At 45.4% G+C, this 25,115-nt stretch overlaps 1 protein-coding gene across 6 annotated transcripts in view; it reads left to right on the top strand.

Moving 5' to 3' along the window:
- Positions 1-24,683, top strand: part of MARK3 (microtubule affinity regulating kinase 3) — a 108,349-nt gene extending 83,666 nt beyond the window's left edge. For 3 of the 6 annotated variants that reach the window (XM_066273264.1, XM_066273260.1, XM_066273266.1), the window contains 5 exons: positions 860-963; positions 16,363-16,620; positions 19,887-19,913; positions 21,232-21,276; positions 24,143-24,683. In XM_066273264.1, the coding sequence (XP_066129361.1) occupies positions 860-963; positions 16,363-16,620; positions 19,887-19,913; positions 21,232-21,276; positions 24,143-24,488 (780 nt within the window). In that variant the 3' untranslated portion in view covers positions 24,489-24,683. The remainder of the gene's footprint in view (positions 1-859; positions 964-16,362; positions 16,621-19,886; positions 19,914-21,231; positions 21,277-24,142) is intronic. The other 3 variants (XM_066273261.1, XM_066273263.1, XM_066273265.1) reach the window with 3 other exon arrangements.
- The last annotated feature ends 432 nt before the right edge of the window (positions 24,684-25,115 follow it).

Here is a 25,115-nt window from a genome sequence, read left to right as displayed (position 1 = left end):
TTACATCTTTCTTTTTATTTGTATATTTGCCTTATATTTATAATACTTTTTAAAAATATTTTCTTTTTAATTTTTTTACTTTGAAAATAATAGCTTTTAGCCTGACCAGGCAGTGGTACAGTGGATAGGGCATTGGACTGGGACCCAGAGGACCCAGGTTTAAAACTCTGAGGTCGCCGGCTCAACCACAGGATCACTGGCTTGAGCATAGGATCATAGACATGACCTCTTGGTCACTGGCTGGAGCCCAGAGGTGGTTGGCTTGAAGCCCAAGGTCGCTGACTTGAGTACAGGGTCTCTGGCTTGAGCAAGGAGTCACTCTTCTGTATCCCCCCTCTCCCCCATCAAGGCACATATGAGAAAGCAATCATTGAACAACTAAGGTGCCACAACAAAGAAGTGATGCTTCTCATCTCTCTCCCTTCCTGTCTTTCTCTATCTGTTCCTCTTTCTGTTTCTCTCTCTGTCTCACAGGGGAAAAAAAATATAGATAGATAGATAAATAGTTAGATAGATAATATATATAATACAATATATTAATATATATAACATATATTAATATATATTATATATATAAGCTTTTAAATTAGTGGATCTCTATTATCCTACTTTAATCTATGAGTTACCACTTTCTGGATTAGTGTAGCCAGCTTTTCACAGCCGCTTCTGATCCTCTCTGCCAGGAGGGTGGGCAGAGCTGCTGCCTTTACCCCCTTTCTGCTCTTTTGGCCACTACTGTTATTTTAGTGTAGGTATATTAAAAGACTGGGTATTCATGTTTACTCAGGAGAGTTATTTTTCTGATTACACTATACTTAGAAAATAGTTTAAGACAAAAATGCCCTTTTGTTTTTAATAGAGTAATACAGCATCTGGCGGAATGACGCGGCGAAATACTTACGTTTGCAGTGAAAGAACTACAGCTGACAGACATTCAGTAATTCAGAACGGCAAAGAAAGCAGGTAGGAAATCTTACCTATGTGTAAGACGTTTGTTTTCCCAAGGGAAATGGAAGCATGTTGTTCACTTCTCAGTTTTTATAATCAGACTTCAAATAATAATGGTAAGTATTCTCTAACGGTAAGGTACATTTGAATGTGAATTTTTAACAAGATATTAGAATTCTAAATTCCTCTTGTCCAGAGCTTATTCTCCTGGCCAGCACTGTGTTAAACCAGGGAGCTTTCCTAAAGGAGGCAGATAGGAACTGTGGTTTAAGTGTAGATAGTGAAGTCAGGATTATTTTGTGCACATGAATCACTGATTAAGCCTGAAAGGGGAAGCAGGGACCTGTGTTTCCAGAGGACATAGATTATGAGGTGGGGTGGGTGAGCCTCCAGTTACAGGTCAACGGTGTGCCAGGTGGGCGAGTGTTAACATAGTCTCCACCCTAAAAGAGACCTGCTTGAGAACCGCCAAGGAACTGGGTGCAGGCTTCTGAATGAGTTTCATCTGATGGAGAGGCAAGCATACATAGGATAAGCATGACTTAAAGTACTAACGTGGTGATATGTCAGTAAGCAGAGGGTCACCATACAGCTTTTTGTTATCACAGTTTAAATTTGGTTTATTGTGTTCTTGGTGGAGCTTTTACTTGTGGTTTTGTTTTGATTTATTCTTTGTATCTGGTTGGAAAACCCCCTTTAGTAATTTCCTGGAGTGGGGGTTTTCTGATGATAGATTCCCTCATCTTTTCTGTGTCTGTGAATGTTTTTATTTCTCCTTCATATTTAAAGGATAGCTTTGATGGGTATAGTATTCTTGGCTGAAAGTTCCTCTCTTTCAGGACTTTAAATATTGGGGTCCACTCTCTTCTATCTTGTAGAGTTTCTGTTGAGAAATCCGATGATAATCTAATGGGTCTTCCTTTATAAGTTGTATTCTTCTTTTCCCTGGCTGCCTTGAGAATTTTTTCTTTGTCGTTGGTTTGTGCCATTTTCATTATGATGTGCCTTGGAGTAGGTTTGTTGGGGTTAAGAAAACTCGGTGTTCCGTTTGCTTCTTGAATTTGAGGCTTTAGTTCTTTCCACAGGCTTGGGAAGTTCTCATCTATTATTTGTTTGAATATGTTCTTCATTCCATTTTCTCTCTCTTCTCCCTCTGATATGCCTATTATTCTTATGTTAGTCTTTTTGATGGAGTCAGACAATTCCTGTAGGGCTTTCTCATTTTTTTTAATTTTTGAGTCTCTTTCTTCTTCTCTCTGTTGTGCCTCAAGTTGCTTGTCTTCTATTTCACTAATCCTACCTACTATCTGACCTGTTCTATTAGCTAAGCTTGTTATCTCGTTTTTCAGCTCGTGAATTGAGTTTTTCATCTCTGTTTGATTTGTTTTTATAGTTTCAGTTTCCTTGGTAATATATTCTTTGTGTTCGTTGAGTTGTTTTCTGAACTCCCTAAACTGCCTTTCTGTGTTTTCTTGTATATCTCTGAGTATTTTTAGGATTTCTATTTTAAATTCTCTGTTATTTAGCTCCAAGGTTTCCAATATATTAATTTTTTTCTCCATAGATTTTTCCTCATCTATCTGTGCTACCTCTGTCTTTTGTATCCATGCTATTCAATTTCCTTTTCCTTAATGGCATCTGAGGGTGGTTTTGTTGATAGTACTGAGAATTAATAAAGAATAAAAAGTTTTTTAAAAATTATTTTCCTCTTTTTTTTTTCCTCTTCTCTCCTCTCCCCTCCTTCTTGACAAAAAATTATGGTGAACTGTGAATTATATTGTGCTAAATAGAACAAAAACTACTTATAACGGAGGGCCTGAGTTGGGGAGAAGTGATAAATGGGCAAAAAAAAAGGGGGTATGGACCCACAAAATGCAAAAAAGGAAAAAATTTGGGTCAAGAATAAAATGATTTGCTTTTAGGTGATGGTTGACTAAGAGATATAATGAGAGGAATAAGAGGGAAACAGGAAAAACGGGAAAAAATTTTAAAAATCACTATTGTATTTAGTGGAGCAAAAACTAGATAAAATGGAGAGCCAGGGTTGGGAACACTGCTAATGAGTTAAAAAGCGAAGTAAAAATCAAAACACCCAAAGCACCACAAAGAAAAATTTGAGTCCCAAATAAAATAATTTGTTCGTGATTGAGGATTGAATGAGAGGAAAAGGAAAGTAGAAAAGAAGAAACTAATATAGAGGGAGAAAAACAGAGGAAAACACAAAAAGAAGAAAAAAGAACAAAAGGAGAGAGAGAGTTAAGGGTTTTAGAGTGCAACCCTCATAGAGAGAAAGGAAAAAGATAATGGGAGATGTAACATTTATGGGTAGTGTCATTCAAGGAGAGGAGAGAGTAAGACCAGCAGAGAATTAAATGACCAATTTGGAAGGAGAAGATAATAATCAAGACAAGAAGATAAGAGAAACAAATGAACAAATATAATAAAATGGGATAGGTTATAAAGTCTGTGGATTATTCTTGATTTTGAGAGGTTATCTTCTTGCTTTTTCTTTTCTCTCCCTCTTCCTGGTCTGTGACTCTATCCTGGGTTCAGCCCCTGTGGCACGCTTAGGTAGAGGTTTGCAGTTGATATATTTCTATGGCAATGTCATATATTGGACTTCAGTCTCATTGGCAGTTGAGGCTCATTAGCATTTGCAGGCTCTGACAATGAGAGAGTCCCGTTTTCCCAGAGCTTCTTTCCTAGTCTCTCCTTCCTGAATTAGCAGCCTGATGATCCAGCTATGGGGTTGCTGCTGCCTCTGCCTGTAGAGTTAAGAGGCTCAAAGAGCTGGCAAATCCCCACTCTATCTCCACTCAGCGCAGGGCTCTGGGTAAGGCTCAATCAGTCAGGGCCACTAGCATAATCAGGCGGGGCTGGGAGCCAGTTGTTTTCAAGGTGCCTTTCTATGCACCTTTAGGTGTGTCCCCAATTCCTCAGCACTCTGTGGGACCTCTTTCCCTAGGCTTCTGGCACTTTGTAACCTGTTTTGGCTGGGTAGACGATACCCTAGTCTCTATTTGCAAAACAGGAGGACTTACAAGCTGCCAAATCCCTCTTTTTAACATATAGCCCTGAGTATGAAAGCTCTGCCAATCATAGGTTGTCCCCACTCCTACATGCATAGCATAACAAGAGGCACTAAAAAATATCACCCCACTTGTCTTAGATCGCTGACCCAAGAGAGATCTTGTCAGTTAGGGTCGCATAGGTCAGTTGGGAGGCGAGCAGACTGGGGGTTAAGCTAGTCCTTCTCGGGTCTGTTAACTTGTACGGCTGGGTGAGGCGCCCTACCCGCCCGGAGAAGTTCGAGCGTAGGGAATCTCGCTTTAGCGCGTCACTCTTCAGGACGCAGGGGTGACACTGAAATTCCGGTCACAGCCCACGCAAAGGCCTCTGACTCTGCCCCTCTGTCCGGGAACACGGGTGCCCATTCCCGGGGTGCTCAGAGGAATCTCTCGCCCACTATCCGTGCTCACCGGCCGCCTCTCGCCTTGGGTGAGGCACCCTGCCCACCTGGAGAAGTTCAAACGTAGGGAATTTCGCTCCCGCGTGCCACATTTCAGGGTACAGGAGCGGCACCAAGACTCTCATTACAGCCCACGCAAAGGCCTCTGACTCTGCCCCTCTGTCCAGGAACACGGGCACCCACTCCTGAGGTGTTAGGAGGAATCTCTCGCCCACTATCCGCGCTCGCCGACCAGCAGGAGATAGGGGCCAGTGGCTGCCGCACTTGCCTTTCTTTGTCTGGGTTTGACGCGAGCGTTAGCTTGTGTTGACTGGGTTGCCACAGCACAGTTTTTCCTCGGCTTGGATGGCCGTGCCACAGCCTGGCTCGGACGTTTGTGCCACAGCCTGGTTCTATTCACACCCTTTGCCTGCCTTAGTTCCTGTTCTCTCAGTTCCAAGTGAAAGAAGCCTTTACTTAGGTTAGCGAGGAAGGCGGAGTGTTCCTTTCTTCATCTTACTTCCTTCAGGGTTGATTATATATTTAGTCAATTTTTCACGCAATCATACCTTCGTGTTCAGTGTGGGACTTCTGGAGGCTCCTAGGATAGATTTTTCTGTCTCTGGTTGAAGATCTTGTTGAAATTTTGGGGAGATTTATCAGTATCGCTCCTTATGGCGCCATTTCTCTGACGTCACCCATATAGCTTTCTTAGGGCTACAAAATAAATGCAGTCAGAAGAGTGAGAGGAAGTGGGTCCAGACACCATGAAGTAAGAGTGAGTTTGTGGGGGAGAGGTGGAAGAGGGGAAGATGGATGGTATGACAGCTAAGTATATTCTGTACAGAACACAGTTTCTGGGCTGCATGCATTTTCTTCTTTCTTTCTGGAAGAGTGGTGTATATACTAAATTCAGCAAGGTGAGCAGATAAGGGTTTGGAGTAGAAATCTAGAAAATAAGTTTACATCATCTGTCATTTCACCCTGACCTCTTAATTTGAACATTGTTTGGCCATGTCACATTACCGTGTCTACCATGTCACATTTGCTTTCTACATTGCACTGTAAGGTTTCTGTTTCCTTTCGGTCTCATTGGTTACATGACTTTGTGTGATCACTAACTTCTGTGACTGCCCAGGCAAAGGCTCTTCTTTCCCCCTTTATCTTTAAGACCAGACTGCAGCATTTATCATTCTCTCTTCCACAGACCACTTAAATCTGAATTGATTAGAAGGTAAAAGCTTGTTATGTAAGATTATGTTGATTATTCATTGAATTTCTAGAAATATTTACATTCCAGTGTTGCGTTTTCTGTTTCCTATGTGTCTACTTGTTTTAACATTGTCTCTGGATTAATAACTTGTATCACAACTGGGCTAGATAGCTTACAAATAGCCTGTTCTGGTAAATTTTCTTTTATTACAGGTACATTTTCAAATCTATCCAGTTTCTTCTAGTTCAAAGTGATTTAATAGAAGGTATCGCTCTAACCAATTGGCTCAGTGGTAGAGCATTGGCCTGGCGTGCAGGAGTCACGGGTTCGATGCCCGGCCAGGGCACACAGGAGAAGCGCCCCATCTGCTTCTCCACCCCTCCCCCTCTCCTTCCTCTCTGTCTCTCCCTTCCCCTCCCGCAGCCAAGGCTCCATTGGAGCAAAGATGGCCCGAGCACTGAGGATGGCTCTGTGGCCTCTGCCTCAGGCGCTAGAATAGCTCTGGTTGCAACAGAGCAATGCCCCAGATGGGCAGGGCATCGCCCCCAGTGGGCATGCCGGGTGGTTCCCAGTCGGGCACATGCGGGAGTCTGTCTGACTGCCTCCCCATTGCCAACTTCAGAAAAATACAGAGAGAGAGAGGGAAGGAGGGAGGGAGGGAGGGAGGGAGGGAGGAAGGAAGGAAGGAAGGAAGGAAGGAAGGAAAGAGGGACGGAGGGAGGGAGGAATCGAGGAATCAAGGAAGGAAGGAAGGAGTCAGTGGAAGACTTAGAAGTTTCTAATATGTTACGGATTTTAGTCTATAGAACTAGAAGAGTGTTTCATGACCCATCCTTTTTTTATAAATTCTTCTGAGTTGTTGTCAGATTCCTTTCCCACTTTAGAATGTACAATTCTCTGAGGGACAGGCTTTTTTTAAAATTGCTTTTTAAAGAAAGAGACATCGAGCCCTGGCCGGTTGGCTCAGCAGTAGAGCGTCGGCCTGGCGTGCGGGGGACCCGGGTTCGATTCCCGGCCAGGGCACATAGGAGAAGCGCCCATTTGCTTCTCCACCCCCACCCCCTCCTTCCTCTCTGTCTCTCTCTTCCCCTCCCGCAGCCAAGGCTCCATTGGAACAAGGATGGCCCAGGCTCTGGGGATGGCTCCTTGGCCTCTGCCCCAGGCGCTAGAGTGGCTCTGGTCGGGCAGAGCGACGCCCTGGAGGGGCAGAGCATCGCCCCCTGGTGGGCAGAGCATCGCCCCCTGGTGGGCGTGCCGGGTGTATCCCGGTCGGGCGCATGCGGGAGTCTGCCTGACTGTCTCTCCCCATTTCCAGCTTCAGAAAAATACAAAAAAAAAAAAAGAGACATCAATTTGTTGTTCAACCTATTCATGCCACCATTGGTTGATTACTTTTTTTGTTTTTAAGATTATATTTATTGCCTGACCAGTCGGTGGTGCAGTGGATAGAGCGTCAGACTGGGATGCAGAAGACCCAGGTTCGAGACCCTGAGGTCTCTAGCTTGAGCACGGGCTCATCTGGTTTGAGCAAAAGCTCACCAGCTTGGACCCAAGGTCGCTGGCTCGAGCAAGGGGTTACTTGGACTGCTGAAGGCCCGCGCTCAAGGCACATCTGAGAAAGCAATCAGTGAAAAACTAAGGTGTCGCAATGAAAAACTAATGATTGATGCTTCTCATCTCTTTCCGTTCCTGTCCCTATCTATCCCTCTCTCTGACTCTCTCTGTCTCTGTAAAAAGAAAAAAGAAAAAAAATTTGATTGATTTTAGACATAGGAAAGAGAGAGAGAGAAAGGCAGGGGGAAGAGCAGGAAACATCAACTCAGTAATTGCTTCTTGTATGTGCCTTGACCAGGCAAGCCCAGGGTTTTGAACGGGCACCTCAGCATTCCAGGTTGACACTGTCTACTGTGCCACCATAGGCCAGGCTGGTTGATGCCTGTTTGTTCCCTGACTGAGGATCGAACCCACAACCTGTCAGCATGTCGGGACAGTGCTCTAGCCAACTGCACTGTCTGGCCAGGGTTGACAATCAGACTTTTTAAGAGGCTGTGAAGACAAAGGTCTGTCCCCTCACTTTGTGTCTATGCACCTGCTCTTGTTTCCTTTCATACAAGATGCAGTTCACTCTGCAGATAGTTTTAAGAGTTGTTGAATTTCTTTGATGCCATCGCCTGTCTGGGTTCTACCTGCAGATGCCATCTTTGTTGGGTCTGACAACTTCTTACCCGATTGGGCCTCGTTACTTCTGACAGGATTAGTCATTGCAACACTTTCCTCCTGAAAGTATTGTCCTGTTGTTAAGGACACAGCCTCAGCACCACACCACATAAGTAGGAGCCATAATTTTAATATCGGGATTTTCTTTTTTAGTTACAGATGAAGTGAGAGTGAGTTTTCAATAACAGCGAAATTTTGGGGTGGTTGAGTGCCCAACACTAGTGGTCGTATTTTTACTTTCAGTGAAGGCAATAAATGCAACAACTTTCTCACCCTTAAAACAGATGCATGAGCCATAAATTAGATACACTGAGCATTCTCTCTGCACAAATCACTTCTTAGGCAGATTGTTGCTTTTTCCTCTCCCATATGTATATATCTTATTCTTTAACTAAAATACCAGTGAGCTATAGGATGCCTGGATCTATGCTAACTTCTGAAAGGACATTAATTTCCATTTTTAGCCTCAAATATATTAAACTTTTTCTTATATATGTGAGTGTTTGTACTGAATTCCAGTATGAAAGTGATCTTGGCTGATAAAAATTGTGTAGAAGTTTAAACCACCATATGTCTTAGACAAGTTCATTTTCTTTTTTTTTTTTTTTTTCCGTATCTCTCCGAAGCCAGAAACAGGGAGAGACAGTCAGACAGACTCCCGCATGCTCCCAACCGGGATCCACCTGGCACGCCCACCAGGGGCGATGCTCTGCCCACCAGGGGGCAACACTCTGCCCCTCCGGGGCGTCGCTCCACTGCGACCAGAGCCACTCCAGCACCCAGGGCAGAGGCCAAGGAGCCATCCCCAGCGCCCGGGCCACCCCTGCTCCAATGGAGCCTTGGCTGCAGGAGGGGAAGAGAGAGACAGAGAGGAAGGAGGGGGCGGGGTGGAGAAGCAAATGGGCACCTCTCCTATGCACCTTGGCCGGGAATCAAACCTGGGTCCCCCGCACGCCATGCCGACGCTCCACCGCTGAGCCAACCGGCCAGGGCCGACAAGTTCATTTTCAACTGTTTTCAGTGTTCTACGTTGAACATGTTAGGTGATGTTTTGTTTTGTTTTTACGTGAGAGGAAGGAGGATAGAGAAAGATTTATGCATGCACCCTGACTAGGATCCACCCAGCAACCCCTGTCTGGGGCCAGCGCTGAAGTCAGTTGAGCTATCCTCAGCGTCCTGGGGCCAACACTCAAACCAGTCCAGCCACTGGCTGCTCAAGGGAGAGACAGAGAGAAAGGTGAGAGGAGGGGGACAGAGAAGCAGATGGTTGCTTCTTACGTGTGCCCTGACCTGGGTTCGAACCCGGGACGTCAACACACCAGGGCCGTTTGATGATGTTTTAAAGGCTCATCAAATGTATTTTTCTTGCCAAGGCAATACAGTTTATTTTAATAGTTTTTTTTTCATTTTAAAATTAATTTTATTTACTGATTGTTACTACTGTAGTCTTTCTATTATATCAGCTTTACTCTATAAAAAAATAAAGCTAGCCTGAGCAGGCGGTGGCGCAGTGGGTAGAGTGTAGGACTGGGATGCAGAGACCCCCGAGGTCGCCAGCTTGAGCGCGGGCTCATCTGCTTTGAGCAAAAGCTCACCAGCTTGGACCCAAGGTCGCTGGCTTGAACAAGGGCTTGCTCGGTCTGCTGTAGCCCCATTGTCAAGGCACATATGAGAAATCAATCAATGAACAACTAAAATGCCACAATAAAGAATTTATGCTTCTCATCTCTCTCCGTTCCTGTCTGTCCCTATCTATCCCTCTCTCTGACTCTCTGTCTATAAATAAATAAATAAAATAAATGTAGCCTGACCTGTGGTGGTGCAGTGGATAAAGCGTCGACCTGGAATACAGAGTTCACTGGTTCGAATCCCTGGGCTTGCCCGGTCAAGGCACATATGGGAGTTGATGCTCCTCCCCTCTTCTCTCTTACTCTCTCTCTCTCTCCCCCCTTCATCTCTCTAAAATGAATAAATGTTTTTAAAAATTTTTAAAGAAAAGCTAGCCCTTGGTGTTTAGTGAGGTACAGGTGCATTAGCACACTTGCTTTGGCACGAGCCATGTGAGTAGTTTTCTAAGTAAGGCTGTTGTTTTGAAACTAGGCATGCTGAAGTCAGCCTGCTTTCACTGTGATCCTGTTATGGTCATTTCCCCTTCAGATGTCAGTCTCTCAGGTGGCCCATTCAAGCACTGACCAGTGGTCAGTGCAAACCAGGCCTGTGGAGGTGCGGTCACATCTCCTGTGTCCTCATCCTGTCAGTCATGTAGGTTCACAGTGGGCTTTAAGCCTCTTAGCACAGACACTGACACAGTGCTCAAGAATTACTGGCTTTTATTATTGCTGATAAACTGTTCACATGTCCATGGGAGGAATTTTCTTAATTCACACTGACTACACGTAATCTCTCAGTTAAGTGATGTTAATGTTGCTAACCACCCACACAGCATGGGCACTCTGTCCTGCTTCTCACCGCTTTTGGCTGCCTCTAGAAGGCTGTTGGAAATACTCATTTAAGGACTCCCAAAGAAATCATGTGATATCATTTATGATAAGAAAACACAACTAAACATTTTCAAAAAAGTTTTAGGTATTTGATGTCACAGGTAAATTTTACAGTTGTAAAGTTGCTCTGGTATTTCATCCATTTATCTACTTGTCCTGCGTCAGGGCACAAGGACTGAGCAGAGAATGTTGGATCACAATTACACATCCATCTTTTGGATATTTTTGTTCTGCTTTTGCCCATTCATTCATATGCTTTGAATCAGCAACCAAAATATTTCATAATAGAATGTCTGGTATGGGATAGATATCACATGAAACAAATTGAAAATACCTGTCCATGAGAAAACATAAGTGGGTTAGAGTTTAAATAAATAAATAGACCCTGACCAGTGGTGGCACAGTTGATTTGAGCATCGGCCCAGGACACTGAGTGCCCCAATTCAAAACCCTGAGGTTGCCGGCTTGAGTGAAGGATCATTAATATGATTTCAAGGTCACTGGTTTGAGCCCAAGGTTTCTGGCTTGAGCGAGGGGTCTTTGGCTCATTTTGAGGCCCCGCCCCATCAAGGCTCATATGAGAAGCAATCAATAATAACTCAAGTGAAGCAGCTACGAGTTGATGCTTCCCATTTCTCCTCCCCTCTGTCCCTTCCTGTCTCTCTCTTTCAAAAAACTAAAAGCCCAGCCTGTGGTGGCTCAGTGGATAAAGCATCCACCTGGAATGCTGAGGTCGCCAATTTGAAACCCTGGGCTTGCCTGGTCAAGACACATATAGAAGTTGATGCTGACCTGTGGTGGCGCAGTGGATAAAGCGTCGACCTGGAAATGCTGAGGTCGCCGGTTCGAAACCCTGGGCTTGCCTGGTCAAGGCACATATGGGAGTTGATACTTCCAGCTGCCCCCCTTTCTCTCTCTCTCTCTCTCTCTCTCTCTCTCTCTCTCCTCTGTCTCTCTCTCTCTCCTTCTCTCTCCTCTCTTAAAAAAAAATGAATAAATAAAAAATTTAAAAAAAGTTGATGCTTCCTGCTCCTCTCCTCCTCTCTCCCTTCTCTCATCTCTCTAAAATGAATACATAAAATCTTTTTTAAAAATTTTAAAGATAATTAGATTACAGATTATAATCAGACAAATACAAAACAAATAGGAAGAGTAATAGGAACTTCTTGCAACTTGAATTTTAAGAAACACATTGCTATTTAGAAAACGGTTCTTCTTCAGACCCAGAAGAACTATAAATGCAATGCAGCCACTGTTTGCTGCTATAGATTGTGTGGGCTAGCCTACAGAATAGAACCATCATTTTTAACACTTCTTTGGGGAGAAGTTTTTGTCCAGCTTTCACAACAACCAAACTGATAAACTTAAAATATGCAGTCTTTTATGAATAGAATTATTTTGAGTTTAATCATACAAACTTGAAATTCAACAAACATTTACTAAGTGTACTGTTTCCTAAATCAAGGTGTGCTAGGGAAGTCAGAAAAACACATCTGTTTTTTGCTTCCTTTGTAGTGCAATGTGGGTTAACTTTCTAAAGAAATAATTTACTTAATTGCCTTTAAGATTAATATGGCAAAGAATTTTTTTTTATTTTAATTTTTTAATATTTTTCTGAAGTTGGAAATGGGGAGGCAGTCAGACAGACTCCTGCATGCGCCCGACGGATCCACCCGGCACGCCCACCAAGGGGTGATGCTCTGTTGCAACTAGAGCCATTCTAGCGCCTGAGGCAGAGGCCACAGAACCATCCTCAGTGCCCGGGCAAACTTTGCTCCAGTGGAGCCTTGGCTGTGGGAGGGGAAGAGAGAAACAGAGAGGAAGGAGAGGGGGAGGGGTGGAGAAGCAGATGGGCGCTTCTCCTGTGTGCCCTGGCCAGGAATCGAACCTGGGACTCCTGCATGCCAGGCCAACGCTCTACCACTGAGCCAACCGGCCAGGGCATGGCAAAGAATTTAATGCCTATAAAGTGAAAATACCGATTTACACTTCCTTTTTGGGAAGGTTTCAACTTTCTAAGGTCTGTTTTGTTGCAGAGTGTCCAGACTCCTGTGTTGCTTATATGCTTGTAGATCTTGCCTGCACTGTCCAATGAATGACAGTGTGCTGCGTGGGGAGTAAATGGAGCATTGTCTTGCTTGGTCCCTGACTAAAAGCCCTTTCCTTCCCAGAGCCTCTGGACCGTTTATATTCCCCAGGGAAGAAGCCAAACTACCCGTCTCCCCTTCTTGCCCTGCTTTGCGTAATGCAGTCGTTGATCCCAGCTCCCAGATTGGGTGAGAGGATGTCACCAGCTGGCAAGGACATAAAGTGTTTTGACCCTTGCCCTGCTTTAAGCACATGTTTGAGTTGTGTTTATCTGTAACTTGTTAAAAATAAGATAATATTGTATGTATAGATGTATATGTATGTCTGTATGTATATATTGGGAACAAGCAAGCTTTTCTTCAAACAGTTGAATTAGTTAGGAGTCTCTGTGTCTCTGGTGACAGATCCCAGTCTGAACAGGCTGAAATGAAACAACTACAGAGTCCAGGACAGAGTCAGGGTATAGCTCCTCGTTCTATTCTGCTCCCTCTGTTGTGGACCCTGGGTGGGCCTGGCAGCATCAGACTTGCTGCCTTCCACACTCAGCTCTGCTCAGATACCCGGGGTTGTCTCTTCCGTCCCTGTTGTTCTGGCCCAAAACCTGTCACTGGCCAGGAAGGCTTGGAGAATGTAGAGGGGAATCAGCCATATCTGGGGCCCAGGGTGCAAGTGTTGCCACAAGGAAGGAGTGGATGCTGAGTGGCAAAAACACAAAACCAAGTTGATTTTCAGCCTGACCTGTGGTGGCACAGTGGATCAAGCGTCGACCTGGAACACTGAGGTCGCTGGTTCAAAACCCTGGACTTGCCCGGTCAAGGCACATATGGGAGTTGATACTTCCTGCTCCTCCCCCCTTCTCTCTCTCTCTCTCTCTCTCTGTCTCCCCTAAAATGAATAAAGTTTTAAAAAAAGTTAAGAAAAGAAAAACAACCAAGTTGATTTTTATCTTTCTAAGATGTTTGTTTCCAGTTTTTCTATGAGTGTGGCAGAGCTACTCTCCCAATACAGAGGGCATAATTCTCAAAGTAAGATTCAGGGACAAACACGTCTTCTTTTTTTTTTTTTTTTTTCTCAAGTTGGAAACGGGGAGGCAGTCAGACAGACTCCCGCATGCGCCTGACCAGGATCTACCTGACATGCCCACCAGGGGGCGATGCTCTGCCCATCTGGGGCGTTGCTCTGTTGCAACCAGAGCCACTCTAGCGCCTGAGGCAGAGGCCACAGCCATCCGCAGAGCCCGGGCCAACTTTGCTCCAATGGAGCCTCGGCTGTGGGAGGGGAAGAGAGAGACAGAGAGGAAGGAGAGGGGGAGGGATGGAGAAGCAGATGGGCGCTTCTCCTGTGTGCCCTGGCTGGGAATCGAATCCAGGACTCCTGCATGCCAGGCCAATGTTCTACCACTGAGCCAACAGGCCAGGGCTCAAACACGTCTTCTTGAGCCGTTTATTTCAAAGACCCACCCTCCTCACATTGAAACTGTCAGAATTTGAGAGTCTTACTCCATTAACTTCCCTGCTCAGTTAGGAGAGCACTTGCTGAGCACCTACTTCAGCCGAGGCTCTCTGCTGACACTGAGGACATGTGGGTGGGAGTGCAGGCCTTGCTGCAGGGGGAGGGCGCCGCGGCACTGCTGTGGTACGGCAGGCACACACACTGACCGCACAGGGGGTGAGACAGAAGTGCCAGTGCCCCAGGCACAGAGCACAGCTCCTGTACAATTTCTTTGACCTGATGCCTGACCAAGGGACTGCCTGTCGTCAGGAGGGCCAGAGAGTTGAGTTCCGGAAGGTGATGTAGAAGGTAAATCCTGGAGAGATGGCGGAGGCCATACTGGGGGTGCCTAAAGATGTGACGTGGGTGCCAGGGTGAGCAGAGTGAGCTTCATTCTGAAGACTCTGACAAGGTCGGCTTGTATTTTAGGCAGTTCACAGCTCTGTGGTGGACAGACTGCGGGGTGTGCACTCAGACCCTGCGTGGGAAGAGAGCAGAGAGGTGGGTGGGGCTGCCTGAAGCACCCCCAGGGAGTTGACACCCACAAGACAGCACAGCTCCTCTGGATGGCAGGGCAGGAGGGAAAGAGCCCAGTGAGTTTTGGGTTTCAGGCTTTGAAAGGATTTCTCTGCAGAGACACTGAAAGATGGACGGCCAGAATTCTACATCCTGATTCTCTTTAAAGGAAAGAAACTACCCCTTGGGAATTCCAGGGACCTGCTAGCTGAGCTGGAATGAAGAGCAGAGGTCCCCGTTTTGCCCTGCACTGTGTGTGCCAGATGCAGCTGCAGGCATGTAGCCGTGCGTCTCCCTTTCTGTGAACAGTTCATCTGTGTGCAGCTCCACTTTGGGAAAAGGGCTCCTTGACCCCTTAGGAATTTTGACTTGTTTATGAAGAAGTAAATATCCGTTGAGAAAGATTTTCAACGCTATGTAAACATTATAAAACACTTTGATAAACAACAACTATAATAGTTGTTATTCCCGTGATTGTACTAGTTCACTTAATTTTACTAGTTGCTGTGCTTGGGAACAGGTTGGGAGCACAGTGTATTCATATTACAGAATGATGTTACCAGTTTGGTTTACATGGAAAGCTCTCTTTTTTAGGAAGGCTTTATTTTATATATAGCTCAGAAACATTGTCCCTCTGACATAAATGTCCAGACATGTGAGATGTTTTCTTCTCTTTTAAGCTAATAAACTTTTAAAACTACTGTTTGAAAAAAAAAAAAGGCAGCTACAAGTTATCAGTTGCTTCAGAATCCCTAAACCAAGTTTAAGAGATTCTGTTTTTTGACAGAGATGAGATGGTTTTGGGAGGAAGGCTGTGTGCTTTAAACCACATACTGCTTTTTTGTCACTGGTCCATCACACTGTTGTTCCTGCCTCTGCCTGAACCTGAACCCCCTCCTGGCCTGACAGAAATGTTCGCTTATGCAGCCAGCCCTTCCTCAGTTTGTACCATATCTTCCACCTGTCGGCTGAGACATCAGAAGTCGGTGTCCATGTCAGCCTCTGGGCACCCCAAGATGATGTTACCTCGAATAGACACTAAAGGAGCCTGACCTGCGGTGGCACAGTGGGTAAAAGCGTCGACCTGGAACACTGAGGTCGCCGGTTCAAAACCCCGGGCTTTCTTGGTCAAGGCACATATGGGAGTGGATGCTTTCTGCTCCTCCCTTCTGTCTCTCTCTGTCTCCTCTGTCTAAAATGAATAAATAAAAAATCTAAAACTAAAAAACAAAAAAAAAGACACTAAAGGAGATAACCTCAAGGCTATGTAAGAAAAATGCACACTCCCCATGGCTCTAATGTGTACCCGCTGCTTCTTAATTTCATTTGTGGGTGTTCTAGTATAAGGTTTCCTTACACAAAGTGTTCTTCCTGTGTGTGGTTGTAGTTCTGTTTACCTGTCTCGTGGTGTCCTTGGTCGTCCAGGTGTGTGTGTTCTTGCCTTTGCATACAAGAAGGGTGAGAATTTCCTCCTGTCCCAGTTGCTGTCAGCATGTGGGGTTTTACAGTATTTATGCCGTTTGTGTGCTTCCAGAACTTTTCAGTTGCCTGTTCTTCCATTTCACCGGCATAGCCTTTATTTCCTTTATATTGGCGAGGTTCTCTGCATGGGAAGGATTGGAGGGGGAGGCAAAGGAAAGATGCTGTGTCCCACAATTGCCCTGCATTACCTTGTCCTTGGAAATATGTCTGCTATTCCCTTAAACTCCACATGGCTTTGTTCTATTATACTTGATTCCTCTGGTCCCTTGTCCGTTTAACTTAACCTTTTGTTCCTCAGTGCTGTGAAATACCCCTTAGGTCAGGATTTATTAAAACTGATTTTTCTCCCCTCTATATAAAAGGTGTATTGTGACTGTAAATTTTTGTGTGCTGTGTTTGCCACAAAGACGGGATTTGGTGAACAGAGATGTAAGGATCTGTGTTTTCTGATCTCGTAGCACTATTCCTGATCAGAGAACTCCAGTTGCTTCCACACACAGTATTAGCAGTGCGGCCACTCCGGATCGAATCCGCTTCCCAAGAGGCACTGCCAGTCGTAGCACTTTCCACGGCCAGCCCCGGGAGCGGCGGACTGCCACGTATAACGGCCCGCCCGCCTCACCCAGCCTGTCCCACGAAGCCACGCCACTGTCACAGACTCGAAGCCGAGGCTCCACTAATCTTTTCAGTAAACTAACCTCAAAGCTCACAAGGAGGTAAGTGCCAGGTGAAGCTGGTTGTTTGGAGCCAAAGGAGACATTTCTTCTGTGTGGGTGAAGCCACTGCCTGGCTGCTGTTTATCGTACCTTTAGCTCCTGGCTTTCTGGTTTGTATGTCTAACTAGACTTTAAAACCTTTTAGATGAGAAGTCCCAGTAGAATTCTCTAGCACATGGGAGGTGGTGACTCTTGAATTCCTGTCCCTTTGTATCACACGTTTGTTTACATGGATGGGCACTGCTGTGTAGCAGAACCCCAGAGCCCGAGGTTGGCACCCCAGAAGCAGTCACTAAAGGGAACACATTTCCTCTTTTCTCACTTTATTTCATTGTCACTGAGGAGTACTAAGTTTCCAAGAGTCTGAATCTTGAAATTGTGCTCTCTGTTAGTCTTGGTAAGTTATAGTCAGAATAAGGTATAGTTGTGTAGGGAGACCAAAGCCATGGTTTATTCTCAGGAAGAAACCAGTATGTGGTCACGTATAAAATTCTGCATGTGTCCACTAGGTTGTCATATGGAGCCTTGGGAAATCTCTATGGGGCCCTTGAGGTATTTTAACTTTATTTCCATAATCTAGCTAGTGGTTGCAAAAACCTAGAAACATTGACTGCTGCAAGAGGGGATAGAAAAGATGTTACTCTTACTACAAGCAAATAGAGTCCCCTTTAGCCAGGACCACACCCGGACACCTGAGAGCACCTGCCTGTCCAGGACTCTGAGGAAACACTGAAAGTAAGCCTTGCTGTGGGTTAGTATGTCCACGTGTCCTGCAGGTTTGCCTGTTCCAGACGCTCTTGTTCGTCTGTATCGTTCAGAGCACATGGTGGATGCTCCTCTTCTGTCTCTACACTCCCTCGGGCCCGTTAGCCTGCCGCTCACTCTCATGTCATCTTCCTTATTTAACCTAGAAGCTAAATATCACTTTTTCAGTCTCCTTAATTCCTCTAGTAGTTATATTTTAGATCAGTTATCTAAAACGAATCACATTAAACTGCTTCCCCAAAGGATCTGTTTAGGACATTGAATACCAGAACAGGGAGGATTTCTGATATCTAGTAGCATAGACTAGAAGTCAAAGCAGTCAGAAGTTTCCAGCCTACGCCTGGCCTGTGGTGGCACAGTGGATAAAGCGTTGACCTGGAACGCTGAGGTCACTGTTTCAAAACCCCCGGCTTGCCTGGTCAAGGCACATATGGGAGTTGATGCTTCCTGCTCCTCCCTCCTTCTCTCTCTCTGTCCCCTCCCACAAATACACTAAAATAAATAAAAGAATTCTAGTGGGGTCATCTTACTTTATAGTTTCTACCCCCATATTTTTCAGAAAGGTAGTCTTATATTTGTGAAAGTTTGCAAGCTGAGGTCTGTAGTCTCCCTTGGTGTTATAATTGAAGTGTCAGTTCATTTTTTTTTTTAAGTGAGAGGAGGGGTGGTAGAGAGACTCCCATATGTGCCCTGACCGGGATCCACCTGGCAACCCCCATCCGCGGTCAATGCTGGGACCAACCGAGCCACTGGCTGGCCGTGGGAGGGGAAAAGAGAGTCAGCCCCACGGAACCTGTGCCCAGCTTTACCCTGACTGCTGTGTGGTTTGGGAGAACTGTGGGCCCTGCCACCTCTATAGTCCGTGCCGTCAGCAGGAACAAGGCGGAGGCCTCAGGCTTGCAGCTCCCTGCCCTTTATATCTCAAGGGACTCGTGGAAGGAAATGTTCAGAAAAGCCGTTCTATGGTCCTTGTCCAATAACCGACTCTCCTCAGGTAGAAAAGTTGGAAATGAATCCTTCAAAGACCTTTTAATCAATTTTCAGCTAAAACTGTCTTTTGAATATACTGCCTTTATGCATTGCTTAATTATTTATAAAATCTTTTCAATGCATGATTTTCTATACTTGCTGTGTACCATTTTTGATCTGATTATGAAATGGTTGGTCGTTACCTACAAGTAGGTATATATTTTTTTAATTGGTCAATATCACAAACAATGCCAAAATTATGCCAAATTATGGGGGGGGATCCAGGGAGTCATTAATAATTGAAGTCAGTCAGCAAATTCCTGTGTGTGCCTCCTGTGTTCCGTCGCAGAACTGGTTTTAGAAGTAGTCTGACGAGTCCCGGCCACACTTGCCCAAGAACATTGATAACATGGTCACACTGGCCTGACCCGTAGTTTAAAATTTCTTTTTTTTTCTTTTTTTTTTCTTCTTCTGTATTTTTCTGAAGCCGGAAATGGGGAGAGACAGTCAGACTCCTGCATGCGCCCGACCGGGATCCACCCGGCACGCCCACCAGGGGGCGATACTCTGCCCCTCCGGGTGTCACTCTGTTGGCGACCAGAGCCACTCTAGCGCCTGGGGCAGAGGCCGAGGAGCCATCCCCAGCACCCGGGCCATCTTTGCTCCAGTGGAGCCTCGGCTGCGGGAGGGGAAGAGAGAGACAGAGAAGAAGGAGGGGGGGAGGGGGGAGGGGGGGAGAAGCAGATGGGCGCTTCTCCTGTGTGCCCTGGCCGGGAATCGAACCCGGGACTCCTGCACACCAGGCCGATGCTCTACCACTGAGCCAACCGGCCAGGGCCTAAAATTTCTTTGATCAGATTCTATACCATAAGCATTGTCCTAAAATTTTTTTTAAGTCACTTTAAATTCATCTCTTTCAGTTTACTTCTAAAACATAAAAAAATGAACCCCCTGCTGTCTTGTCATATAATTTCCGTTTGTTTCAATATCTAAAAGCGAAAAATCTGCTTTGTTTTAAGCCCTAATAACTTTTTCTCTTAAAAAGTAATTTTTAACCACTGTTAATGTTTAAATCATCTTCTTAAGTAATGATTATCTTAGTGGTTAAACATTTCATAATGAAATTTTTAATGTTTATAGAACGTGAAAGTGTTCATAAGATTCTGAAGAAAATTGAGAAATTATTAGTTCATTGCAGATGACTTAAGACATTTATTTAAAACAAAATATTGACTTTATTATCTTAAAATATATCTTTGTGAAGAGCCTCACACAAAGTTCATTATAGCTAACATCAGTGTTCACTGCTAATTGTTTGCTTACAAATACAGATTTTAAATTATTTCTGATTAAAAGATCACATACTGAATTATCTGTAATAATTTTACTTTTTCAACAAATGTCATCGTTTCATTGTTCATTGGACAGAGCCCCATTTTATTTGTTGTTTTTCTTCTATAATTGACTAGATTTTATATTTCATTTATGCAAGTCATTTTTGTTGATTTTTTTTTTGGCTTAATTTCTTTTAGAAACATGTCATTCAGGTTTATCAAAAGGTAGGATTTATATATATATCTATATATATCTATATACACATTTTTTTTAATTCTCACCCAAAAATGGCTCCTGCAATTAACATCAGGTTTGGCTTTCTAGCCCTGTTTTTTGTTTGCCTGTTTGTTTGTTTTCTTTTAAAAAACTAAACTTTGTGCTGAGAACTAAACACATTTCTTTGAAAGGAAGCTGTGGAAAGAAAGAGATTAACTCTGTCAGGCATTTTTAAAGGGACCGTGGCACCCACATAACAAGAGGCCTTACGCATGCTCTATGCGCTTTCTCCCTTTGGTAGACTTGTTTAGCATCCAAATGATTCTGTCTTAATACTAATAACACTTAGCATGCTTCTGTTTGAGAAATGAGATGTCCAGTTTCATTAATATACTGTTAATGGTTAGCCTCAGGCAGGCAAAGGTAAGTGTTGATTGTGTTCCTTGTCGTTTTTTATTTCATGAAGGACTGAATTAACAAAAGACTTTAAAGTGAAATCAAAGGAAAATTAGCTAATATTCTGATACTGGAGGCAAGCATAACATTTACATCTTACAGCCTTTAGGTTTGACTTTGGGCAACTTCATCACAGAAATATTTTATTGTTTTTGGAGTTGAGTAAATAGTATTCTATCTAAAGGCCACTTTGCAACAACCACTAAGAAAGCATGTCTTGTTTTTAATGAAAGCACCGTGGTACGTGCCATTCCTACTAGATGGCTGTTTTTTGATGCTGACAGTCAAGAAACCAAAGTTGCTCACTACCTTGGAATGCACGCTGATGAGGCAGAAAATCTGCCGTTGAGGCCACACTGTGCCCCTGCCTCTACGGGGTCTTACGTTGAGACCAGTGGGTTGTCATGAGTTCTTTACCAAAAACTGGAAAAACCAGTTTCTTCCTGAGGGAGATTCCACTCCGTGATTGCTTTTAATCTTCCCAGTTGCCAGGTTTTTCCTTGGACAGAAAATTTTGTAAATGAACGTAAAATTAAACTGACAAATCCATTTCCCTTCCACGGAAATCAGTTTATTTGGGGAATGATTTAGAAGGTCAGAATAACCCCAGTCGAAAGCCACGAGTGCTCACTTGCCAGGGCCAAACAGGATACCAGTCTCTGAGAAGCAGGTGTGCACCCCACCTCTTCAGCCTGTGGACCCCGGAGAGGAGGAGCACCAGCTAGGTCTCCACTGAGAGAGTCCTGAGCTTGCTCACTGGTGACTTTGGGTTTGTTGGTTTTGTTGGTTTTGTTCCAAGCGGTGTGTGCTGCTATGTAAGACCTCTTTTTCTCTCTCCCACTTCTCTGCTTCTGCATTCTGTTCGTTGAGGCTTCCGACTGAATATGAGAGGAACGGGAGATATGAGGGCTCCAGGTGAGGGAAATTATTTTTTTCAATATATTTTATTTAAAAACTGGCAGAGGTGATTCTCTTTTCTGCTGTACTGGGGGTTGTTGCTTGGTGGGTCCGCATTTGTGTGGCTGGGAAGCGTGAGTGCCAGTGCTGCCCCCTGGCGGTAGGCTTGGACCAGGGCTGCACTGTGCCCACAGGCCACAGGAGAGCACCAGGGTGCCACCTCCTGGTCCTGCCTTACCTGGCTTCACCTTGGCATGTGGGTGTTAAAGCACCGTCCCTCCACCCCACCCCCACCCCACTCCCCGGTGCCTGGGCCCTGATGGCCTGAACTTTGGTCTAGGAGTTGATGGGAGCATTCCAGACATCTCAGTGACCTAGCATAGTTCTAGTCTCGAGGAATGAAAGCAGAGAGTGAACAGAATTTTTGTATTTCAAGTTAGGCTTTTAAAAGAACAATTATATATAGTCAAGTGTTTTGCTTTTAAATTTTGTATGACTGTCATTTCTCAGATTTGGGGTAGGGGAGTCACCAGCTAGGTTCAGGACTCTGTTTCTGTGCCCTTCTTTATAGTGGTTAAGTTAGTGCATGCTGTTTCAGGCTTGTGTTGACCCATTAGCTCCCTTCCTGGTTTTTCTAAAGCACAGCTGTGGTCAAACAACTTTTCTGAATGAAAACATACCGTGGCCCCATGGCCTAAGTGGCCATGTCCACGTGAGGCCCTATGTGGCCTCAGCAGCTCCCCTCCCCCAGCTGAGGCAGCAGTCTACCCTGGGCCTGACCATTCCAGCCCCGAGTAGGCCCTAGCTCATTCCCTAGTCCCTGAGAGGAAGGGAGTAATGACCTGGCTCCGGGCGTGGTGACCACAGATTGGGTACACAGTGCCCCAAGGCAGTTTGTACACTTGACCACGTCAGCCCCAAACATTCTGTGCCTTCTTACCTCCTGGTCCTGCCTCTCCCTCTGCTCTCACACACGAGCTCCTGGTCCTGCCTCTCCCTCTGCTCTCACACACAAGCTCCTGGTCCCGCTGCCTCTCCCTCTGCTCTCACACACAAGCTCCTGGTCCTGCCTCTCCCTCTGCTCTCACATACGAGCTCCTCGTCCTGCCTCTCCCTCTGTTCTCATACACGAGCTCCTGGTCCTGCCTCTCCCTCTGCTCTCACACACGAGCTCCTGGTCCTGCCTCTCCCTCTGCTCTCACACACGAGCTCCTGGTCCCGCTGCCTCTCCCTCTGCTCTCACACACAAGCTCCTGGTCCTACCTCTCCCTCTGCTCTCACACACGAGCTCCTCGTCCTGCCTCTCCCTCTGTTCTCACACACGAGCTCCTGGTCCTGCCTCTCCCTCTGCTCTCACACACGAGCTCCTCGTCCTGCTGCCTCTCCCTCTGCTCTCACACACGAGCTCCTGGTCCTGCCTCTCCCTCTGCTCTCACACACGAGCTCCTGGTCCTGCCTCTCCCTCTGCTCTCACACACGAGCTCCTGGTCCTGCCTCTCCCTCTGCTCTCACACACGAGCTCCTCGTCCTGCTGCCTCTCCCTCTGCTCTCACACACGAGCTCCTGGTCCTGCCTCTCCCTCTGCTCTCACACACGAGCTCCTGGTCCCACTGCCTCTCCCTCTGCTCTCACACACGAGCTCCTGGTCCTGCCTCTCCCTCTGCTCTCACACACGAGCTCCTGGTCCTGCCTCTCCCTCTGCTCTCACACACGAGCTCTTCGGTTACCGCATGGTGTTGCTGAAACCCATGAGCTCTTCAGAGCTCCTCCCTGACGCCACCCTTCCTTAGCCCACCCTGCCTTCTTTCTCCCAGCACTCCTCTCGTGACCCCCCCCATCACCTGCTGTTTCCTTGTGTGGCAGCCTTTCCTCTCCTAACCCCAACTTAGTTTGAGAGCTTTTGCTCAGTTTAATAACCTGTTACAGCATCTGATACACCATTTTATGTTAACATAGGAAACTTCCAGTCAGTTTTCGTGGTTGTAAATCCAGTGGAATATTCTACTGACAGGTTGACAACAGGGAGAACAGTATGCACAGTAAAACCTATGGCCACCCTCAGCTCTGATGACGCTGCCATAAGATTAAGTGTATTTTACATACCATACTGGGTATTTTTAATACATGCTAGGTATTCACTGTCCTAATTGAGGCCTCCAGGTATGTACACAGGAGAATGTAAAGAATGGTTTGTGTCAGTAATGATTAAATGCCTCAGAACAGTAAGGTAATAGAGGCCTGCTCTTGGGTTTCCAGAACTATGACTGGGCCCCACTCTGACGCCACCTCGTGGGTGTGAGGACCACAGCTTATAGTGAAACCATAATTTGCATTCAAATAGGTCACTTCCGTGCTCAACAGCAAATAACCCTTAACATTTCATTTTCCTGTTTTAGTAGTAAGATAATGTTATCTAAGAATTCTTCTTAACTGAAACTAGACATTTAAATTAACAAAATAGATGGAAAAATAGAGAGGTGGGTAGAGGGGTTTGAGAAGAATGGCCCGCCCCTCGCCCAGTGATGCGCTCAGCCTTTGGTTGTCCAGGTGCCAGTGACTGTGGCTGCTGTCCGGGCACATGCTCAGCTCTCCCTCTCTCTCTACTCTGCCTGATGTAACAAATCGTTTTCTTCATTTTAGCAAGTACATGACTGTGAAGACTTGATAGCCAGGTAGATTTTCTGTCTGTGTGGTTTACGATTTCGAGGGGGAAGCAGATAAATAAACACTTAGAAGAGGAACAGATAAGCACACGTGAACCTGTGCAGGGAAAATGCGGGGACCCGTTCTCACACTGTGTTGGGGAATCGGTCGTGCACTCGCTGAAGCAGAGAGGCTGGCTTTACCGTGCAAATAAAAATAACCCTGCCCCTGTGCATTTCAGTCGCAACGTAGCTGCTGAGCAAAAGGAGGAAAACAAAGAAGCAAAACCTCGTTCCCTGCGCTTCACCTGGAGCATGAAAACCACTAGTTCCATGGATCCCAACGACATGATGCGGGAGATCCGCAAAGTGCTGGACGCTAATAACTGCGACTACGAGCAGAGAGAGCGCTTCCTCCTCTTCTGCGTCCACGGCGACGGGCACGCAGAGAACCTCGTGCAGTGGGAGATGGAGGTGTGCAAGCTGCCAAGACTGTCTCTGAACGGGGTCCGGTTCAAGCGGATATCGGGGACATCCATAGCTTTCAAAAATATTGCTTCCAAAATTGCCAATGAGCTAAAGCTGTAATCCAGTAATTATGGTGTAAATTAAAGTAGCAGTCTCAAGTTTTCCTGAACACTGATGGAAATGTATAGAATAATATTTAGGCAATAACGTCTGCTTTTAAATCATGGTATTAAAATACAAGGACGAGAGCACGCCTGGGAGCGAAGGCTGGCCTTTTTTCTACGAATGCACTACATTAAAGATGTGTGACATGTGTGCCCTCTGTCTTATTTCCATTGCCCCGAAAGTCAGCGTGTGCCCTCCATCTATCTCCATGTGCCTCCCGTGTGGGTGTGAGTGGATCGCGTGTGTAGGGGGTAATGCACACGCAAGCATCTCCCTGCCCTGGCAGCCAGACCTCTGTGGGAGATCATTTGGTGCTAAAACGTTAAAATTGCCAAGGAGGAAAATACTGAACTACTACTAAGAATTAACCTTAAGACTAGTTGATAATTAATACAGGTTTACAGTTCATGCCTGTGGTTTTGTGTTGTTGTTTCGTGTGTTTTTTTTTAGTGCAAAAAAGGTTTAAATTTATAGTTGTGAACATTGCTTGTGTGTTTTTCTAAGTAGATTCACAAGATAATTAAAAATTCACTTTTTCTCAGTAAAACCTCGCATTGTCTCCTAGTACTGTATTTAAGACTC

This window comes from Saccopteryx bilineata, chromosome 4, assembly GCF_036850765.1.
Source record: "Saccopteryx bilineata isolate mSacBil1 chromosome 4, mSacBil1_pri_phased_curated, whole genome shotgun sequence".
NCBI classification, from domain to species: domain Eukaryota; kingdom Metazoa; phylum Chordata; class Mammalia; order Chiroptera; family Emballonuridae; genus Saccopteryx; species Saccopteryx bilineata.
This window is presented reverse-complemented; position numbering and strand designations above follow the sequence as displayed.